At 50.7% G+C, this 18,997-nt stretch overlaps 2 protein-coding genes across 5 annotated transcripts; both read left to right on the top strand.

Moving 5' to 3' along the window:
- Nucleotides 1-555: 555 nt before the first annotated feature.
- Nucleotides 556-14,176, top strand: LOC307223306 (uncharacterized protein; the record flags this gene model as incomplete). 4 transcript variants are annotated; one of them, XM_079989252.1, is made up of 11 exons in its annotated part: nt 556-658; nt 10,032-10,099; nt 10,233-10,401; nt 11,500-11,838; nt 11,952-12,101; nt 12,515-12,657; nt 12,811-12,925; nt 13,033-13,169; nt 13,355-13,474; nt 13,606-13,720; nt 13,988-14,176. In XM_079989252.1, the coding sequence occupies exons 4-11, from the start codon at nt 11,722-11,724 to the stop codon at nt 14,174-14,176; spliced, it is 1,086 nt and encodes a 361-aa protein (XP_079845378.1). In that variant the 5' UTR covers nt 556-658; nt 10,032-10,099; nt 10,233-10,401; nt 11,500-11,721. The 4 variants fall into 4 exon arrangements, with proteins under 4 accessions (XP_079845378.1, XP_079845379.1, XP_079845377.1 ...); XM_079989253.1 differs by lacking the exon at nt 556-658 and adding an exon at nt 9,265-9,744; XM_079989251.1 differs by lacking the exon at nt 556-658 and having other exon boundaries at nt 9,841-10,099.
- A 134-nt stretch (nt 14,177-14,310) lies between these two features.
- On the top strand, nt 14,311-18,744 carry LOC307223307 (uncharacterized protein). Its single transcript, XM_079989255.1, has 8 exons — nt 14,311-14,440; nt 14,731-14,889; nt 14,998-15,102; nt 15,220-15,325; nt 15,571-15,633; nt 15,880-16,062; nt 16,152-16,320; nt 18,557-18,744. Exons 1-7 carry the CDS (start codon nt 14,405-14,407, stop codon nt 16,184-16,186), a joined length of 687 nt encoding a protein of 228 aa, XP_079845381.1. The 5' UTR covers nt 14,311-14,404; the 3' UTR covers nt 16,187-16,320; nt 18,557-18,744.
- Nucleotides 18,745-18,997: the final 253 nt, after the last annotated feature.

Here is an 18,997-nt window from a genome sequence, read left to right as displayed (position 1 = left end):
ATCTGCCTTGCTTTGACTGGTTCCTGCCACCGCTCATTTTTCTCTGACCCATCATGGATTTAGCCCCAACCCCAAGAAACTAGTAACTGAAAGGAGGTGGGTCATGGGAATTGCCAAGCAGCTCCATCTCATCTGCCCCCAACCCCATACCACCCTCTCTCCTAAAATAGACCGGGGTCACTGAGTCCTTCCCGGGAGTAGAATTAGCCGTTCTGGAAGATTCCTAAAATGTTATTAATCCAGAGTTCAGAGTTAAGAATTCAAAGGCCCCAAATATAAAATAAACGTTCATAAATGTACACGGTAAACACATAAGTAAGTACAGGGGAGCAATCCTGTCAGCTTCTTTAGGAGACAACAAGAGTCTGCAGGATGCAAATAATAGAAAAAGTATTAAACTGTACATTTCAAAGAATATATATATATATATCACCCTAGCGTTGCATGGCATTAACATTGTTCTAACCACTAGGCCACACGGCCTCTCCTAGCGCCTTGGCACTGAGGCTGGGAATTCCATCTTCTCAACTGCCATTGCCTAGCAACGGAGCTTGTGACCGTTTGAGGTTCCTCAGCATCTCGAGGTTGGAGGAGGTGGCCAGTAGTGACCTTCTTTCCGTCACTACAGGAGAGGATGGCGTCCCGAAGACTCCTGGAGGTAAGTGTAGGTTGCCATGGCCAGGGGACTTAACTCTGGAACCTACCTGTATGAACTTTATTATGGTCACAGACCAGGATAAAAAAAAGAAAGAGCATATAAATAAAGTAGCAGTTAGAATTATTATTTTTTAAACCGATAATTGTTAGAGCAAATGAGGACAAAGAAACAGGCATAGGATAAAACATCTGAATAAAATACAAGATTAAACACGGATAAAGGATGGATAAAAACTGATAATTAAAACAGATAAGAACTAAAAAAACAAGCAAAGACACGCAGTTAAAACAACTGTAAGAGGCTGCAGAGTAGAAGCCTCTGAAACAGAGGACACTCAAAACATTAGAAACTGCTGTGCAAATATGGTTAAAACAGACAATTGAAACAATGTACAACAATAAATTGAGAAATAATTTGTTGTAGTAAAGGGGCTCTGGCCGCTCGCCCCTCCCTCACCTGCCCTTACCCTCCAGCTGGGTCAGGTTTCTGGAACGGAGGCCGGCAGCCATTTGCTTTTTGACAAAAGAAAACGCAACAGAAATGGCAATGCTGCCACCACTCCGTCTCAGGGCACCAGGAGGCAGAGTCCAAGGGAGAAGACTATGCTCCTTTGTTACCAGTTGCCCCACTCTGCAAGCTGCTTCCGCAAACTTGCAGGCAGAAATTCATCAGGTATAGCGTAACCAAGTACCGTATTTTTCGCTCTATAGGAAGCACTTTTTCCCCTCCAAAAATGAAGGGGAAATGTGTGTGCGTCCTATGGAGCGAATGTAGGCTCCTTGGCTTCGCAGCGGCGTGCCTGACCTGGAAGCCGGAGGCTCCAGCTTTGCTAAAGGGGCGCTGCGCCTTCTCCCTCTCTGCGCAGCGCCTCTCCTGAGAGAGAGAGAAGGCGCTGCGCAGCACCCCTTGAGCGACGCACCTGTCCTGGAAGCCGGAGGAGGAACAGAAGGGACTCCTTCTGTTCCTCCTCCCGCTTCGCAGCAACGTGCCTGTCCAGCAAAACCCAAGGAGTAACAGAAGGGTCTCCTTCTGTTCTTTCTCCAGCTTCGCTGAAGGGCGCTGCGCCTTCCCCCTCTCTGCGCAGCGCCTCTCCTGAGAGAGAGAGAAGGCGCTGCGCAGCACCCCTTGAGCGACGCACCTGTCCTGGAAGCCGGAGGAGGAACAGAAGGGACTCCTTCTGTTCCTCCTCCCGCTTCGCAGCAACGCGCCTGTCCAGCGAAGCCCAAGGAGGAACAGAAGGGTCTCCTTCTGTTCTTTCTCCAGCTTCGCTGAAGGGCGCTGCGCCTTCTCCCTCTCTGCGCAGCGCCTCTCCTGAGAGAGAGAGAAGGCGCTGCGCAGCACCCCTTGAGCGACGCACCTGTCCTGGAAGCAGAAGGGTCTCCTTCTGTTCTTTCTCCAACTTCGCTGAAGGGCGCTGCGCAACGCCTCTCTGCGCAACGCCTCTCCTGTGAAGGCGCAGCGCCCCTTCAGAGATGTGCCTGTCCTGGCTTCTGCCTTAGCCCTGCGCAGCCTCTTTGGGCAGGGGGAGCCTTCATCCCGCTGCTCTGAAGAGGCTTGGCGTGGTTATCCCAGAAGCCAGAACAGCCGCACGGTATCCCAGAAGCCAGATCCCTCTTGCTGTTCTGGCTTCTGGGGTTCAGAATAATTTTTTTGTTGTTTTCCGCCTCCCAAAACTAGGTGCGCCCTATGGTCCGGTGCGCCCTATGGTGCAAAAAATACGGTAGTCAGGCGTTGGACTTAGATTTTCCCTCAGATTGGCACATAAGACAAAAGAAAGTTTCTTTTTAAAAAAATTATTTAAAAAAACACAAAGTTAACATGCTTAAAAAGCAGGCACATCTTTTGTATCTTGCAGGCAGATAAAATAAAGACATTGTTTAGTATTGCTAACTAAGATACTCACTTCTAAGAACAAAGACAGAGATAGGATAGTTTCAAAGTCCTTCAGTAGATCCGCATTACAAAGGCAGCAGGAATCTCCATTACAAAGAGACACGAGATGGCTGCCAGCAAGGTGGTACACTAATAGCTAGGCGAATCGCAGGTTGCAGAGCGCTCTTTCTCAGCCATTCTTAGGATCTTTATTCCCAGGTAATTAAAAGACTGATAACAACACTAGGTGGGTGTGAATAGCTGGAGCCCCAGGTGTCAAGCCCCCAAATCAAACTAGAGAACTTCCTTCCTAAGATAACAATTTACACATTTGGAGACTGTCGGTCTGCAGGGTTAAAGCAACAGACCTCTTTCCCATAACTCTTGTGGCTTTTTGATTACCCACCATACTCTGCTCCTTTCTTGACCAAAGTTTGAAATCCTTAACTTCACTACAAATGTACAACAATAAACTATCCCAGGGAGTTGACTCAGAGTCAGGGCTTTTCATGCCGGACTATTTTTGTTTTTTGTTTTTTTAATAGATATTTATTAGATTTTCCAATTTGGTACAAAAAACAAAAATACAAAAATACAAAAGTACACAATCAAAAAAAAAAAGAAAGAAAGAAAGAAACAAAACAAAACAAAACAAAACAGATATAGTTTCCAAAACTTATTTCTATTACCTTGTTTCTCGAACCTCCTCTCACTTCCCCCTTTTGTATTCCAGTTCAAATCTTAATTCAGCAAATCCTTATTTTAACTTATTTATAACTTATTTTAATATTACTCCACTTTTACTTTACAGCTGGTAACCACTTAATTTCTGTCCAACAGCATTCTAACATTCATTAATTTTGCAATATATCTGCAAATAATCTTTAAATTTCCTCCAATCTTCTTCCGCCGACTCTTTTCCCTGGTCTCGGGATGCCGGACTATTTTGAGTTGGGCGATGGTCTGCGCCTACAGATCTGTACACAAAATCTGGCGACCATCCAGGTCATCTTCTGCTCTTTGCCTAACAGCAAAAGGTCAAATTTTTGCTTTTGCGGAAGGTCGGCGAGCCTCACCAGTAGGGGATCCATGATCTTACTACATGCCTCTTCATAAAAGGGACATCTAAAGAACAAGTGTTCTGGGCTTCCTATCTCTCCCAATGGACAGGGACAAAGTCTCTGAGCATACGGGACCCTTCTAAAGGCTCCATCCAGGACCGGCGAGGGAAGAGCCGCGCTTCTGGCGAGTGTAAAGGCCCTTCTTGCATTCCTAGATACAAGAAAGAAGAGATATGCTGCCGGTGCGGCTATATCTCTCTCGATTTCTCCAATTCTATAGTCGGGGCACCTAGCACAGTCCTGCTGTCTCTCGGTGTCTAATATTCTTTGCCTGACCGTAGCATTTGCCTGGCCCAATCCCAGACTTAGAAGGGCTTGATGGGCAAAATCCAGTTTCCGGAGGGTGTTCAGGACTGCAGTCTGCCAGCCCGAGTGGAATTGGTCAAAGAGGATCAAAGGGGCTATCCCTCGGAGGAGCAGATTCAATGTCAGCCATTTGTAGATTGATGTTAGGCAGATGCTAGCCTCCACTCTCATCATCCCTGTTAAGTTGTGGGTTGACATAGCAGACGACACAGCGATTTCTCCAAAGCAGCTCTTTATTTTGTAAGCTGGAATAGAACTGACTAGCAAACAGCTCAGCCGGCCTGCTTTTATAGGCAGCCGCCTGTCAACATTGTAGCAACAACAACCCAGAGTTTCCCGCCTAAAATAACTGACGTGGACCTGAGTGAAAACTATCTACAGACCTGAGTGAAAACTATATACAGTATCCCCCTGCTGGCCCAGGGTGAAACTTCACTACATAACACCCCTCCCCACCGAGATAAGGCATTAGTTACAATCGTAATGGTTTCCTTATATACAGCACTACGCATAATGGTTCAATTAGGCACAAAAGCATATCGGTTACATTTCCCATACTTAGACCAACAGTGATACATGTCCAACGACATAGTCCTTTAAATAAGTTGGGTGCTTGGAAACTCTGCCAGACCGCCGGGGACTGGTAGCCAAGTCCGGAGGGCCACACAGTTGTTGCTGAGGCTGTGGTGCGACCCTAGGTGGCGTTGGAACCAAATCCCCTGGATCCGCTGCTGTGGGTGGAGCCTTCGCAAGTGGAGTGGTCTGAGTCTGTGGTAAGTCTGGCAGACCCTCTGAAGTGGCTTGGTTCGGCTCCACGCTGGCAGTTTGCGAGGGAGGTGTAGGTGGGGCCTCGCCATCTGTAAGTGTCTCTTCTGGAGCCGCAAGCGCAGTTGGGGGCACCACGGTAGTGTCCAAGTCCCCAACCCTGCGCCTAAGCTGGTCTATGTGCCATCGCCACAAGCGTCCGTCTTCGAGTGCCACCTGGTACGAGCGAGGTCCAGTGACTCCCACTACTGTGGCTGGCACCCAAGGAATGTCCCCCACATAGTTCCGGGCAAAGACCTGGTTTCCTGGGACAAATGACCGTGGCGCGTTGGCGCAGCCTGGGGGTTCGGCCACAGCAAAGTCCGGGTGCAGCCGGTCGAGCGGTGACCTGAGGCGGCGGCCCATAAGCAGTTCAGCAGGACTCCGCCCTGTGGCCGCATGAGGGGTGATGTGTTGCACGAACAAGTATTTGGCGACCCGCTCGTGCCAGTCTCCCCGGTCCAGGCACGCCAGTGCCTCTTTTGCCGAGCGCACCATTCTCTCCGCTTGCCCATTGCTGGATGGATGAAAGGGTGCCGTTAGGGCATGGCGGATGCCCAGTCCCAAAAGATACCACTCAAACGTGCCTGACGTGAACTGCAGTCCGTTGTCGGAGACAAGGACATCAGGACACCCATGCATTGCAAACAGGCCTCGCAGCACCCGGATGACGGCCTCGGTAGTGGTGGAGGGCATCAGGGCCACCTCCAGCCATTTGGAATAGGCGTCCACCACTACCATAAAGGTCCGGCCGTGAAAGGGGCCAGCCAGATCGATGTGCACCCTCGACCAGGGTGTCTTTGGCGTCTCCCAGGTGTGTCCCTTACTTGCCGGTGGTGCAGGCCTCGACTCTTGGCACGCATGACAGGCGGACACCCAGGCAGTGATGGCATCGTCCATATTAGGCCACCAGACGTAACACCGAGCCAACGCCTTCATTTTGACAATTCCCGGGTGGCCAACGTGCAGAGCCTCCAGGACGCTCTGACGGAGTCCCTGGGGAATTACAACGCGGTCTCCCCACAGCAGACAGCCGCGATGAGCCGAGAGTTCATGTTGTCTGGTTGCGAAGGGCTGGAACTCTGATGCAAAAGGCCCTTGTGGCCACCCCCTCCACACCCAGTTGAACACCCGGCTGATGGTGCAATCCTGGGCAGACGCGGAGGCCACAGTGGCAGCCGATACAGGCACTGCCGGAAGATCCTCAATCAGGAGGAGCGATGAAGCTGGAGCCGGGTCTTCCACAAATGCTGGAAGAGGGCAACAGCTGAGGGCGTCGGCATGGCCCATCGATTTCCCGGGGCGATGGATGAGCCGGTAGTGGTAGGCAGCCAGGAAAACTGTCCATCGCAGCATGCGTGGCGAGAGGACCGGTGGAGTTGGACGATCACCGGTGAGGAGGCCCAGGAGTGGCTTGTGGTCAGTGATGAGGTCAAAAGTCCTGCCATAGAGGTATTCATGGAACCTCTTCACTCCAGCCACAAGTGCCAGTGCCTCCTTGTCGAGCTGGCTGTAATTCTGTTCCGTCGGAGATAGCGTCCTGGAAAAGTAGGCGAGCGGTGCTTCTCTTCCGTCTGGAAAACAGTGACTAAGGACAGCGCCAATGCCAAAAGGTGAGGCGTCGCAGGCAAGGACCAGCGGCCTGGATTCACTGTACTGTACCAGCACACTGTCCGATGAAAGGAGAGCCTTGACCGCATTGAAGGCCGCCGTCTCCCGATGACCCCAGGCCCAAGGCATCTTTGTGCTAAGGAGTCGGTGAAGAGGCTCAGCCACTGTGGTTTTGTGGGGCAGGAACATGTTATAAAAGTTCAGCAGCCCCAGGAACGCCTGAAACTCGGTCTTGTTCTTTGGGATGGGGGCCTGCTGGATAGCGCGGATCTTGGATGTGGTCGGGTGAAGGCCAGAGGCGTCGATAAGATAGCCCAGGAACTCTACCTGTGGAACGGCGATCTGGCACTTTTCCCTCTTTACCTTGAGCCTGGCCTCTTGGAACCTGGTCAGCACGGCACGGAGGCGCTCGAACAGCTGCTGGTGTGAGTCTGCAGACACCAAGACGTCATCAAAATATGGTACCACTCCCGGAAGCCCTTGCAGGAGACGCTCCATAAGGCTTTGGAAAATGCCAGGAGCCACACTCACCCCGAACTGCAACCGGCGGCAACGGAATGCCCCTCGGTGGGTGACGATCGTCTGGGCTTCAGCAGTGGCATCATCGACGGACAGTTGTTGATAGGCTTGGGCAAGGTCCAGCTTAGTGAAGACCTTACCCTCACCCAGGGAATGCAGCAGGTGTTGGACAACAGGAACCGGATAAGCGTGCTGCTGAAGTGCCTTGTTGATCGTGCACTTGTAGTCAGCGCAGATTCTCACCGACCCATCTGGCTTGACAGGCGTGACGATGGGGGTTTCCCACTTGGCGTGGTCAACCAGCTCCAAAACTCCTTGGGCGATCAGTTTGTCCAGTTGTTCGTTCCCCTTAGCCTTGAGAGCAAAGGGAACCCGGCGTGGCTTTAGCTTGATGGGGGCGACTTGTGGATCAAGGCTAAAGGAGATCGGCGTACCTGTATATTGCCCCAAGGTGCCGTCAAAAACCTTGGCAAAGTCTTTGACCAGACCCTCAGTCTCTGTGTTAGAGATGCAGTTGATGCCGGTGACTTCCAGGCCGAGGGCATCAAACCAGTCTAGCCCTAGGAGGCTTGGCCGCTGACCTTCGACCACCACCAACCGGAGCAGGCCCGAAAAATCCTTGAAGGCGACCCAGAACCGGCCAACGCCTACCACGGGGATGTTGTTTCCCTGGTAGTCTCTCAGGTGTACGCGGTGAGAGTTGAGTTGCCTTTTGGACACTCTGGGTACCAGTCTTTTGATGGTGCTCCAAGACACGATGGACAGGGCAGACCCGGTGTCGATCTCCATGTCACATGGAGCTCCTTCAGTGAGCACCATGACGTTCAGCTTGCGTCGTGTAGGCGAGTCGTTTTGGCCAATCGTGGTTCCAGACGGGCAGCGGCAGTTGGTGAGAGCGAAACAGCTTTCCTTGGCAGACTGGAGTGAAGACTTGGACTTGCGAGTCAGTGAAGGGGGGTGTCAGACGGAGCCGATCGGCAGACCTTAGCGATGTGGCCCCTTCTGGAACACTTCCAACAGATGGCGTCTCTGAATCGACACTTGGCACGGGAAGGGTTGCCTCCGCAGCCGGCACATTCCGGTTGGCCCTTGGACTTCTGTTGGAACTTCCTGGGCTCCTGCTTTGTCTGGTGCATGTCATCGTCTTCACTGGAGGATGCCTCATCACTGCTGGCCTCTTCATGATGCACCGGAACTGGCTTCCTAGCAAGACGCGGCTGCTGGACTTGCAGATCTCCTGGGTGGAGCGTTCAGCAGCTTCTGAGGCCACAGCCTCCTCAATGGCTTTCTGTAGCGTGAGGTCTGGCTTGGCGAGGAGACGCCGTTGCAGATGGATGTCCCGGACCCCGCAGACGATTCGATCCATCAGGGCATCGTCTAAGTCTTGGAACTCACAGTGCATTGCAGCCTGCCGCAGGGCGGTGGTGTAGTTGTTGATTGACTCCCCCTCTGCCTGGTTCTGGTGGTAGAACGCATGGCGGGCAGCAATCTTGGACGGCTTTGGTGCGTAGTGGTTGCGGAGCTTCTCTTGGATCGTGTCCCACGGTGTTGCCTGGACTGCTTCAGGCGCAACCAATGCTCGGGCCGTCTCGAACACCTCAGGCCCACAGAGGCTGAGGAATAGGCCCCGCTTACGCTCCTGTGATACTTGTGTCAGCTCGTTGGCTTGGACGTAGCAGATGAACCAAGCGAGGTAGGAGTTCCATGATTCAGAGGCTGGTGCAAACGGTGGTAGAGGCACAAGTGAAGCCATGATTCTGATGCCGGAGTGAAGGGCGATGGATGGAACACCGTGCACTAGCCAGAACAGTCAGCTCTGAATTGGTTCTGTCCAGTGATTTCACTCAGTGATTTCGCTCTGTGATTCAGCTCAGTGATTCAGCTCAGTTCAGAGGCTGGCCGCATCTGGCTGTGCTCTGATGTCCATCGATCCCATCCTCGTCGCCAGTGTTAAGTTGTGGGTTGACATAGCAGACGACACAGCGATTTCTCCAAAGCAGCTCTTTATTTTGTAAGCTGGAATAGAACTGACTAGCAAACAGCTCAGCTGGCCTGCTTTTATAGGCAGCCGGCTGTCAACATTGTAGCAACAACAACCCAGAGTTTCCCGCCTAAAATAACTGACGTGGACCTGAGTGAAAACTATCTACAGACCTGAGTGAAAACTATCTACAGTATCCCCCTGCTGGCCCAGGGTGAAACTTCACTACATAACAATCCCCGTTTCCAATCTAATCCATGCATTTGAGACAAAATCTGGGGACTTGGAGGAGAGCTCTAAGAAGTCAAGAAGTATCTGGGGACTTGGAGGAGAGCTCTAAGAAGAGGGAATCAAACTGATTCTAAGCCAAAGGTCAGGTGGAACAACTCTGTCTTTTTGGCCCTGCGGAAAGAAATCAGATCCTGCAGGGCCCTGGTCTCATGAGATAGAGCATTCCACCAGGCCGGAGCCAGTGTTGAGAAGGCCCTGGCTCTGGTTGAGGCTAATCTAACTTCCTTAGGGCCTGGGACCTCTAGGGTGTTGCTATATATGGACCTTAAGGTCCTCTGTGGGGCATACCAGAAGAGGCGGTCCCGTAGGTACGAGGGTCCTAGGCCATGAAGGGCTTTAAAGGTCAAAACCAGCACCTTAAATCTGACCCTGTACTCCACCGAGAGCCAGTGCAGCTGGAAAAGCACTGGGTGAATATGCTCCCATGGCAGAGACCCCGTGAGGAGCCTCGCTGCAGCATTCTGCACCCGCTGGAGTTTCTGGGACAGCTTCAAGGGCAGCCCCACGTAGAGCGAATTACAGTAGTCAAGCCTGGAGGTGACCATCGCATGGATCACTGTGGCCAGGTTGGGGCGGGAAAGGTAAGGGACCAACTGCTTGATGAGGTGAAGGTGGAAAAATGTCGCCTTGGCTGTTGTAACCTGTGCCTCCATGGAAAGGGAGGTGTCAAGGATTACACCCAAACTCTTACCCGAAGGCTTGAATGAATAGAAGGATGAATAAGGTCTCTAAGGAAATGGAGGCCAGAGATTTTCAGTTTGTTTCCCAACCTACCTCGTCTGTGCTTTCCTGATCAACACAAAAACATGAATGGGTCTGATCCATTCTTCACATTCTGACGTTCCTGTTTCTCTTTTCTCATGGACAGGGAATTGATTTTGATGAAGATCAAATATCGGAAATCAGCCTGGAAGATGGGGAGGATCTTCCTCCAAGGTAATCCTGTGCTAATCCCCTCCCCCATAATCAATTGCTTTTAAAAAAGAACCCGGTGGTGGTGCTTGGGGTCTTTGAAGGATGGGAGGCAATAAACCCTTTTGACAAAAGTGCTACTCCTCTCTCCCCTCAGCATCCCAACCACAGCTTCTCCGGATGCGGCTGATCTTCCTCCTGAAAGCATCAGCAAGGACCGGCTGAAGAACAGATTTACGGATGTCGTCGCAACCATGAAGAATGGGAAGATCCGAAGGAAGGCGCTCCAAGATCTTTCCGCCCTCCTGAAGAAGATCCAGGAATATGTGAGTTGCGTGGCGAGTTCCCATCTCCCCCACAGAAATAAAGACACAGGACACCAGTATTTTAGGTTAATGGGCAAAATTAGGCCACAACTTTATTGATTACAGGAATTGAGCGGTATTGGCTTAGGCATTGGTCCTATCGACTAACCGGCTTCAGCTGATTGCTAGAAGACCGGCAAAGATTAACCACCAGTAGGGGGAGTCCTGCTGATGTACATCAACTAGGAGCTCCCCCGGGGTCACCCCTCGAGGTCGTGCCTTAGGCCCTCACCTCCATAGGCTTCGGACAGGGCAACGCCCCACGGAATCCTTTACCGGACTACCCTTCAATTTGGGGGAAGGTGATGGCGCTTCCTTCCCCCCTTTCATCTGCATATCAATACCCTTACCAATGCCTAACCGCCAATGCCAAGGGAGTTGTGACGATTTGCCACGAGGTAGGCAAAAAACCAAATGGCTGGTGCCAATTTGCCAAGTGGGAAAAATTCCTACCAGGCCCCTTGACGGCGACCAACTGAAGTCCATAGCAATGTCAAAGAGCCAAACCTAAAGGGTGGGAGGGTGGGAAAACCGGAGCTGCTGGGGCGCTGGGAGAAAAAGGGAAATCCTCAGGCGCACCGGCCCTAAATAGCGCTGGCCACACCTCCCAGGCCAGCCGATTGGCTGGCAAGGGAGGTGACGCGCCCGAGGATTCCCTGCTCTTGCGGGGGCTGCAAGCCAGCCCCCGAGTACGTAGGGGGAGGGCATGAAGCCCACAACCCCACCTCCTCTCCAGCTCAGAAGTGGCTTTACTGAAGGGAAGCATTGCAACCATGCAGGGCTGTCAAGGCCTTCAGGCTGCCGCTTCTAGGTGCCCAAGGGACCATCAGGCATCCCAGCACATACTCAATTTGGAGAACAGAGCTGGGCCATAGTGAGTAAAACGGCTGAGAAAAGAAGAAAAAAGCAAACATTAGGAAAAGAGGGGTGGGAAGTCAAAAAGAACTGGATTTTTTTCTGTAGAGGATGCTAAATGTTTTGGAATGTTTGGAAGATTTAATAAAAATGTTATAGGAAAAATGGTGATGGGTTGCTTCTCTTCTCTGGGTTTCTTCTCAGCCATCGGTAGCGGTTCCTGCATCCTCCTTTGGCCAACTGGTGGCGATTTCCTGCCTTTGTGCATTGGATCCGGACCCGGAGAGCAGGCAGCGGGCAGCAGAGGCTCTCTGCCATCTTCTGCCCATCCTGCGGTGCAACGAAGGTAAGTCTAGAAGAATGTATCCCAGCATGGGGTGGGGGTGAGCAAGACCCAAACTAACCCTTTGGCTTTTCTTTGCAGAGATGCTGCCACGAACATCATGGAACCAAACACTTATCACCAGAGCTGAGAAGGTCCTCAGATCCACCGGAGGACCAGTTCCTGAATTGTTCGTGAATAATTGTTACTCTCTTGCCAGGGTAAGTCGCTGTCTCTCAAGCCACATGTTCTGGGTTCCGCACAGGCAGCACCTGGGCTTTCTGCTCCCCAGCTCTGCCCTGTGGGCATCTCTGACCTTCCTCTCTTGCTTCAGGTCTTTGGCGCCTTTCTCCCTGCGGAGCAGCTCTTGGAGGCCATGTGCTTCCTGGCCAGAGACCTGGTTGTCGAGAGCAGCTTCAACCCACTGGATATCTCCCACTTACTGCAAGAATTCATCAAGCAGTTTGGCGGCACAAAAGTGGAGGTAAGGCATCTGCAAAGGTAGGAGAGAAGAAGATTCTCTGCTTTGGTGTAGGGGAGGCAACCTCATGCCATTGGGTGGCCAGGACACATGTTAGTTGAGAGGGGCCTGGCAATGTCAGGACAAGAACCGCAGCCAAGGGTCCTGAGAAACATGGATTCAGGGATGGGGAATCCTCCTCCTTCTGGGAGTAGACTGGCAAGCTTCTTCTCTTGGCCCACAATGGATAGGAGAACTGGTGCCCTGGAGCTGCCTGGGTCCAATACTCCCAAGGACCTTGAGTGGTACCTTGGAATGAAGATGGCTGTGGTGGCACAGGTCAAGGGTCCCTCTTTCAATGAGGGATGGAGGGATCCGCCTGCAGACAGCCCCGCTTCCTTGTACTCCCCAAGCAACCCTCTCCTTTTCTCTGACAGGTGAAGGTGCTGCTGAAGGCCTTCTATAAGATCAGCCAGGGGCCTACAGTGCAAGGCAGAAGCATGGCCGTCTTCGCTTTGTCCATCTTGTCGCACCACCACCTGGCGACAGTGGTGGAATATCTCCTCCAGTTTCCTTTCGGGTATGGAGCCCTCCAGGTTCTACTGGGCTAAGGGGGAGGTTGGCAAGCTGCAGGGCTTGCTCAGAAAGCCCTTGCTGCCATTTCCTCTCTCTGGAGCATGGCAGCAAGCAGAAGACTTGAAGCTGACCATTGCTCTTGTTTTTGCATTCACAGAGACTGCGAGAGAGTGTGGAAGGAGGTGTTAGCATCGGCCGACCCAGAACAACTGATCCATCTTACGGCCAAGCAGCTTTACGAAAGCCCCTTGGCGGAATCTGCCACCGAAGTGGTAAGGACCACCTGCTTTCTGGCTTCCTTCTTCCCTGGGTAATATCTAGGGATTCCTGTATTCTGCAGGAAAGCAGATAAAGTGACTTGCACCCCTCTCTCTTCCAGCAACATCTCACCAGCCTGTTGCACGCCATCCTCAGGATGGAGGACTACAAGGCAGCTGTGCGCCAGAACTTCCCACAGCTGCTCATCGCTCTCCTGGGGATGGTTATGAACTTCCATTACGACCAGGAATTCCTTGGGTGAGTAGTGTGTTGCAAAGGGACCAATGGAGTCCTTTCCCCTTCAGCCTCGGGGGGTTTCCTGTCCAGCTTGGTTTTGCAAGGGAGGCTCTCCTTCAGGCGGCTGCTAGGGAGGAGGGATGGGGAAGGAATTTGAGTGTGTGGCAATGACCCTCCTGGTAAAACTGGCCTTGCTTTTGTTGCAGAGGGGCTAAGGAAGTTCTGCACCTCCTTCTTGGCACCACTGGAGAGCAAGTGGAGGCGGCCATCATTGACCAACTTTTCTGCCGGGAGACTTTCAGCCAGGGGTTGTCTGCCATGGTGAGGTAAGAGGAAGGACGCGGTGACCTTCCCCAGTGGTCTGGCAAATGGAGCTGAAGGCACGGGATCGGACTGTGCCCGTTTGCTTCCTGCGGTGTCTTTGACTTCCTTACCAAGATCTGTTTCTCCATTTCAGAGCTGTCGGAAAGCGACGCTGGTGGATCCCTCCCATGGTGGAAAGCATCATCGCTGCTCTCAAGGACCAGGAGTTTGCCGGAATGCCACAAGTCGCGGCAGCTATCTACATCGAGGTGAGGGGGACTGACGCGGGAGGAAATGGGTGCAGCAAGGAGGCCCTGGCTTGGTTTCTGCCAAGTGTTGGGCTGCTTTGAGCCTACGGACTGTTGCCTGTTTTAGTGCTCCTCAGAGTAGACCCATTGGATTTGATGTACATGACAAACTTTGGTGCATTCACTTCAGTGGGTTTGCTCTGTGCAGAATTGCAAATGGTGGGTAAAAGGAGAACCTGCCTCAGTCTCTCATCACTGAAGTGTTTTTTTCTCTTTGGGCCTCTTTAGCTGCTCAGCTGCCGTCTGGAGGTCTATCCCTGTGAAGATACACTGGAGCAGCTCCTCAACTGGCTGGAACACGACCACCTGCAAGTCCGGAAGCTCAGCGTCAGCGGGATATCCCTGCTTCTGGACTCTGACATGGCAAGTGATGCTCAGAGGGAGGGAGGGAGGGGGGGGTACAGATCTCGATTCTAATCATGGTCCAGCACTCTTTTGCTGGCACAATACTGAAGGGCCTGTGCTAAAAGGCGTGAGGCCTTTCAGACCTTTGAAAAGATTCTCTCTTTTGTGTAGGACCCTTCGCTTCTGCGGCTGTTGCTGCTGGATTCCCTCCCTTCTGCAGAAGCCGATGTCCTCCCAGAGTTGATAGAGCTAGTAGACCAAGCCTACCATTCCAGGGAGCTGGGAGAGGAAAACCTGAAGATGCTGGCGGCAACCTACTGCGGTCTGGCTGCCCATGTGAGTGTTAGGGAAAACATGACATCACACCCGGTGGAGGGGGAATGCTTTGGAAGAGGAATGGTGGGGTTTAGACTGGCATGCAGCAGAGATGTTCTGGCTTCAGGATGGTCTTCCTCTGGAGCACCTTCTCTTGGAAGCCTGCCTGGAAAATGCAGGAGGAGAGTCACCCCTGCCCCCAGTCTCCCCCAGGAGGATAGGGGGCTGAGCAGCCCCAAAACACCCCAGTGGGCAGAAGAAAGGAAGGTGATCTGATGAGAAATACAACCTCTGATATTTTCTGCCTACAGGAGGAAGCCTCCGTCCGGGCATCAGCCATCGAACATCTGGGGCTGCTTCGGGGCTGGGTGAGAGACCAAAGGCTTCCCATAACAACAACAGAAGAGGAAGCCATTCACGAACTGGTTGTGGTCCTCATTCACCTCGAAGACGAGGACGTGGTGGCCAAGGTGAGGGCCAAAGAGGTGGACTTACACAGTAGGAGGGAGGGATTGTTCTCAGGAGCTTACGAGACTATGTACTGCAATTTGTAACCCTCTTCTCTTCTTGTGCTGCAGGCCGCAAGGAGGGCTCTTTCCCATCTAGCCCCAGAAGTGAAGTGGTGGGCTCGTTCCAACAAATTTAGCCTCCACTTTGCTCTCCACCAGGCTGCCAAGCATCTGGTAAGGTCCCTCTGCTTTGTTGGCAGCTTTGCCCAGGCATGTCTCTGGGAGTGCAAGGCTCTTCTGCCGTGCTCTCAAGCTTCTCTGATGCCACTTCTCCTTTGTCTTTGCCCACAGAGCAAGACCTTCAGCAAGGACATCCTTCGGAGTGCTGCCTTGACATGTACGAAGCCGTCCGCCAACAGGCTGCCATCAGTCTCCAGGGTGGCAGCTCTGCTTCTGGGTAAGTCAAGCAACGTCCTTCCCTGGTAGGGATGGACAGAAACATCTTGGTAACAATGGCAGGGAGGATGGACATGTCTCCAGGCCACCTGCTAGGTAGGCCTCCATCTGTGCCCAGATCTTGCTCTGAGTGCTCCGCAAGGGTGGAGACCTCTAGAGCATGCCTGTCCTCCTGCCGAGCTGCCTCTGTCTCCACTTGCTTTGCATCGAGATGACGTCCCTTTTCTTGCCTCTTTCTCTCTCTAGGTCATCTGGCTTTCCGGGATGCCAGTTTCATCCACCATCAAGACATGGCATCCTATGGAACATGTGAGTGAGACGTACGGAGGGCAGGGAGGGATGCTTCTGCTGAGAAAGGTCTTCAGGGGAAGGCAAATTCTCAGGTGTATGTTCAGACAGAGGTGCCACAAGATGAACATGCAAAGAGAATTGGCATGTGACTTCACTGCTCTCTCTCTCACACAAACACACCTGACGGCTGTTTTCATATTGTTGATGGATGGCTCTTTTCCTGTGTATCTCCGCCTTGCTCAACCTTTCTCCCTTGCCACTCAGGGCTGGAAGAGATGCAGCAGCACGAGGAAGAAGGGATCAGGCAGACAGGGAGGAGCTGCCTGAACATCATGCAGCGGGCCTATAAACATCGGAAGAAAGGCAGGGTCCAGCGCTTTTTGAGGAGGCTGCTCCACTGCGTTCACAGGGAACCTTATCCGCAGGACTTCCTGAGCTGCATGCCAGGTGAGTGAGGCATCTGGTGGGCTATTGGGACACCTGGTGGGCTGTCTGGATGGGACGTTTCTCAAGGAGCCTCTTTCTCCTCCTGACAGAACATCCGGAGTTGCGCCAGGCCAAGACAACGTAACATCAGAGTTGTGCCGCAGAGATACCATCTTCTGCTCTCCGCGGGATCCAGTCTGGACCAGCGCCAGGAACATCAACGCCACCAGGATGGACCAAGAGGAGTGGTGCTGCCCTCACGACCCTCCGTACACAGCGGTAGGAAACCTTTTTGTTGTTGTGTTTCTTGTTGATGTTGATGTTGTTTTGGATTGTTGATTTTATTGATTTTGAATCTCAGGGTGGTTCACAACACCAAGTATACGAAGCACAAAATACATAATAAGAATAATCACTGCACAAAATTCATAATAAAAATATCAGAACATAATATAAATTAAAATAATAAAAACATACTAAAAATAGCCACAAGACTAATGTATGCACACTAATAAACAATACAAAAGCCCTGAAACAACACTCCAGCCCACCAATACAAAATCTAAATCAACGTAACACATTTAACAACCATTTAAAACAACCCCACCTTCTTGAAGAAGGCTGATATATTAGATTTAGAAGGTTGGAATACAAGGTTTACATGGCACACCTACCTATCATACAACAAAGTGGCAGTGCATAAGGACTTTTAAAATCATATAGTCAGAATTTCATTATACAAGGTCTGGGATAAGTACCACAGACTATTAGAGCCCAAAATACCCTGGTGGGTATCCCCAGTGGAGATGATAACGGTAAAAAAGACAAACATGGACACAAATTGGGCAACTTACCAACAATTAATAAAGGTAGAACAGGGCCAATTAAAAATCGTATGAAGAAATTAAACAGTATTGTAACGGCTGGATTCAATATCACCAAATAGTGCATATATTTAATCAGGATAAGAAAATTGGTTTTGGAGAAAAGAAGTCATTATTACAAAAGGAATTAGTACAAACTAATAAAAAGACCCTATCTAGGATGTATGATCTACTTTTGGAATGGAAACTCAAGGATGAGATGCTAAAGGACGTGATGATAAAGTGGGCACAGGATTTTGGCCACAACATAATGTTAGCTGTGGAAATTTGACATCAAGTTCACAGCATGCTATACAATAAGGGAGAATCTAATGAAAATGATCTATCGATGGTACTTAACCCCCACCCCGAGGAATCGGCAAAAATCTATAAGCAAAAAAACAATGTGTGCTGGAGATGTAACACCGAGATAGGAACAATGTACCATATATGGTGGGCTGTAAGGAGATAAAAAGCTTTTGGAACAAAGTTCATGAAGAAATCATTAAGATTTTTTAAAAAACCATTCAATAAGAAACCAGAAGCGTATGTTGCAAACCTATAAGGAATACCTGTTACCCATTTAAAATATGCTCAAGAATCGACAGACGCAGCAGTGGTTATCATTTATAAGGGCCTGTAATTTTGGCAACTCGTCCTCAGTAGTGTTGTTGAGGTCATGAAACTTCACTCTGCATTTGCCTTCCAGGACTATTTTACAAAAACCTCCTGATTTGGCAAGGAGACAGTCAGGAGCAAGTCTATTAGCTGCTGATATCTAGTTCAAATCCTCAATCTCAGACTGCAACTGTCGGAGGATATGTGTAGTGGCATTGATGGTTTTCTCCAACCTGCATGTTAGGGCAAATAGTGCTTCACGGTTTTGTTCAGCCACAACTCCTGGATGTATGCCGATGGTGAGGATGCTAACGAAGCCTCCACCAATAGCACCCACAGACCAGGCCAGGAAAATCTCATCACTGCACTGTTCCCCTTGGACTTCTCTCCTTTTTCTGTTTCTAAGAGAGGGTAGAGGAGGAAAAGCCTCCACAGTCACAGGGAAAGTAAAGGCACCTATTCCCACACACTGATAATCACCAGGGTGGTAATTAGTGGCTAGTCCATTATACAAGAACCAAAGATTGGGGTCCTTGATCAGCCAGCCAGAACAGATGGATCCCTGTCCGGTGAAGTTACTGTATATTGGCGAAAGTATGGATACAGATCTGAGGATGTGGTGTTGCTTTGGTAAGAGGTGTTGAAGGAACCAAAACTTAGCAGTGCACTGTGTGTAATTTCCCAGCCAACCTTTATGTTGGTGGTGCTGGACATGCGACCAATCTTTCCATTTGGCGTTCCATGATCCAGAGGCATAACAACAAAAGCACAAGCCCTGGGTGGTTCTGGAGAACCGGAAATATCGGTAGGAGGTATCATTCATTTCAGAAGGAGGTGTCACGAAAAGGCCACTTTGATTATACAGTAGGCCTGCCAAGACAATGTCAGGGTCCCTGATTAGTCTTGGGATGAGGGACATGTCAGCTACCTTTCTAGGGTGTTCATAATAAAGGGTGACATTTTCTCCATATATTTGAAACATCTGCTTAGCATTCTTTACAAAAACATTTTCTTTTGTCATTGGTCTCCTCAAGGTCAAGATGCACATCAGGGTTAACATCAACTTCATCATGATCAAGGAACTCCATGGGTTCAAGGAGCCCAAGGATACCAACAATTCCTCGTGGGTAGTAAAAGAAGATAAGAAGAACAGTTATTATTACTGTAAGAAGAACTGGAGGTAACCAAGATCAGAGCATACCTGGAGAGTGAGCCAACCCTCTGTTCAGCCGCACCCCTCTTCATCAAACATATCTTTTAATTTATAAAATCCCTGAACTTCTAATTTCTTCCACCAACTAGGCTCCTTTTGACCCTCCTGCATATATTTTAATGGCATCCACCTTGAGTATGTTGGCATCCATTTTGTATTCCAGTTCTTCCAGATTCCTAACAGTTTTCCTTGGTCCAATTGTCTTCTTAAAAGCTGTGTTAATATCTCTGTTAAATAGCCCTTCTCTTCCTATTCTTTCATT

The sequence above is a fragment of the Podarcis cretensis genome (assembly GCF_951804945.1).
Source record: "Podarcis cretensis genome assembly, chromosome: 8".
NCBI classification, from domain to species: Eukaryota; Metazoa; Chordata; class Lepidosauria; order Squamata; family Lacertidae; genus Podarcis; species Podarcis cretensis.
This window is presented reverse-complemented; position numbering and strand designations above follow the sequence as displayed.

Excerpts from the sequence above, each read along its gene's own strand:
- LOC307223307 (XM_079989255.1), top strand. The coding sequence starts at position 14,405 with ATGCTGGCGGCAACCTACTGCGGTCTGGCTGCCCAT. Across the intron at positions 15,103-15,219 it reads ACCAGGCTGCCAAGCATCTG|AGCAAGACCTTCAGCAAGGA; the intron begins GTAAGGTCCCTC and ends CTTTGCCCACAG. Across the intron at positions 15,326-15,570 it reads GGTGGCAGCTCTGCTTCTGG|GTCATCTGGCTTTCCGGGAT; the intron begins GTAAGTCAAGCA and ends TTCTCTCTCTAG.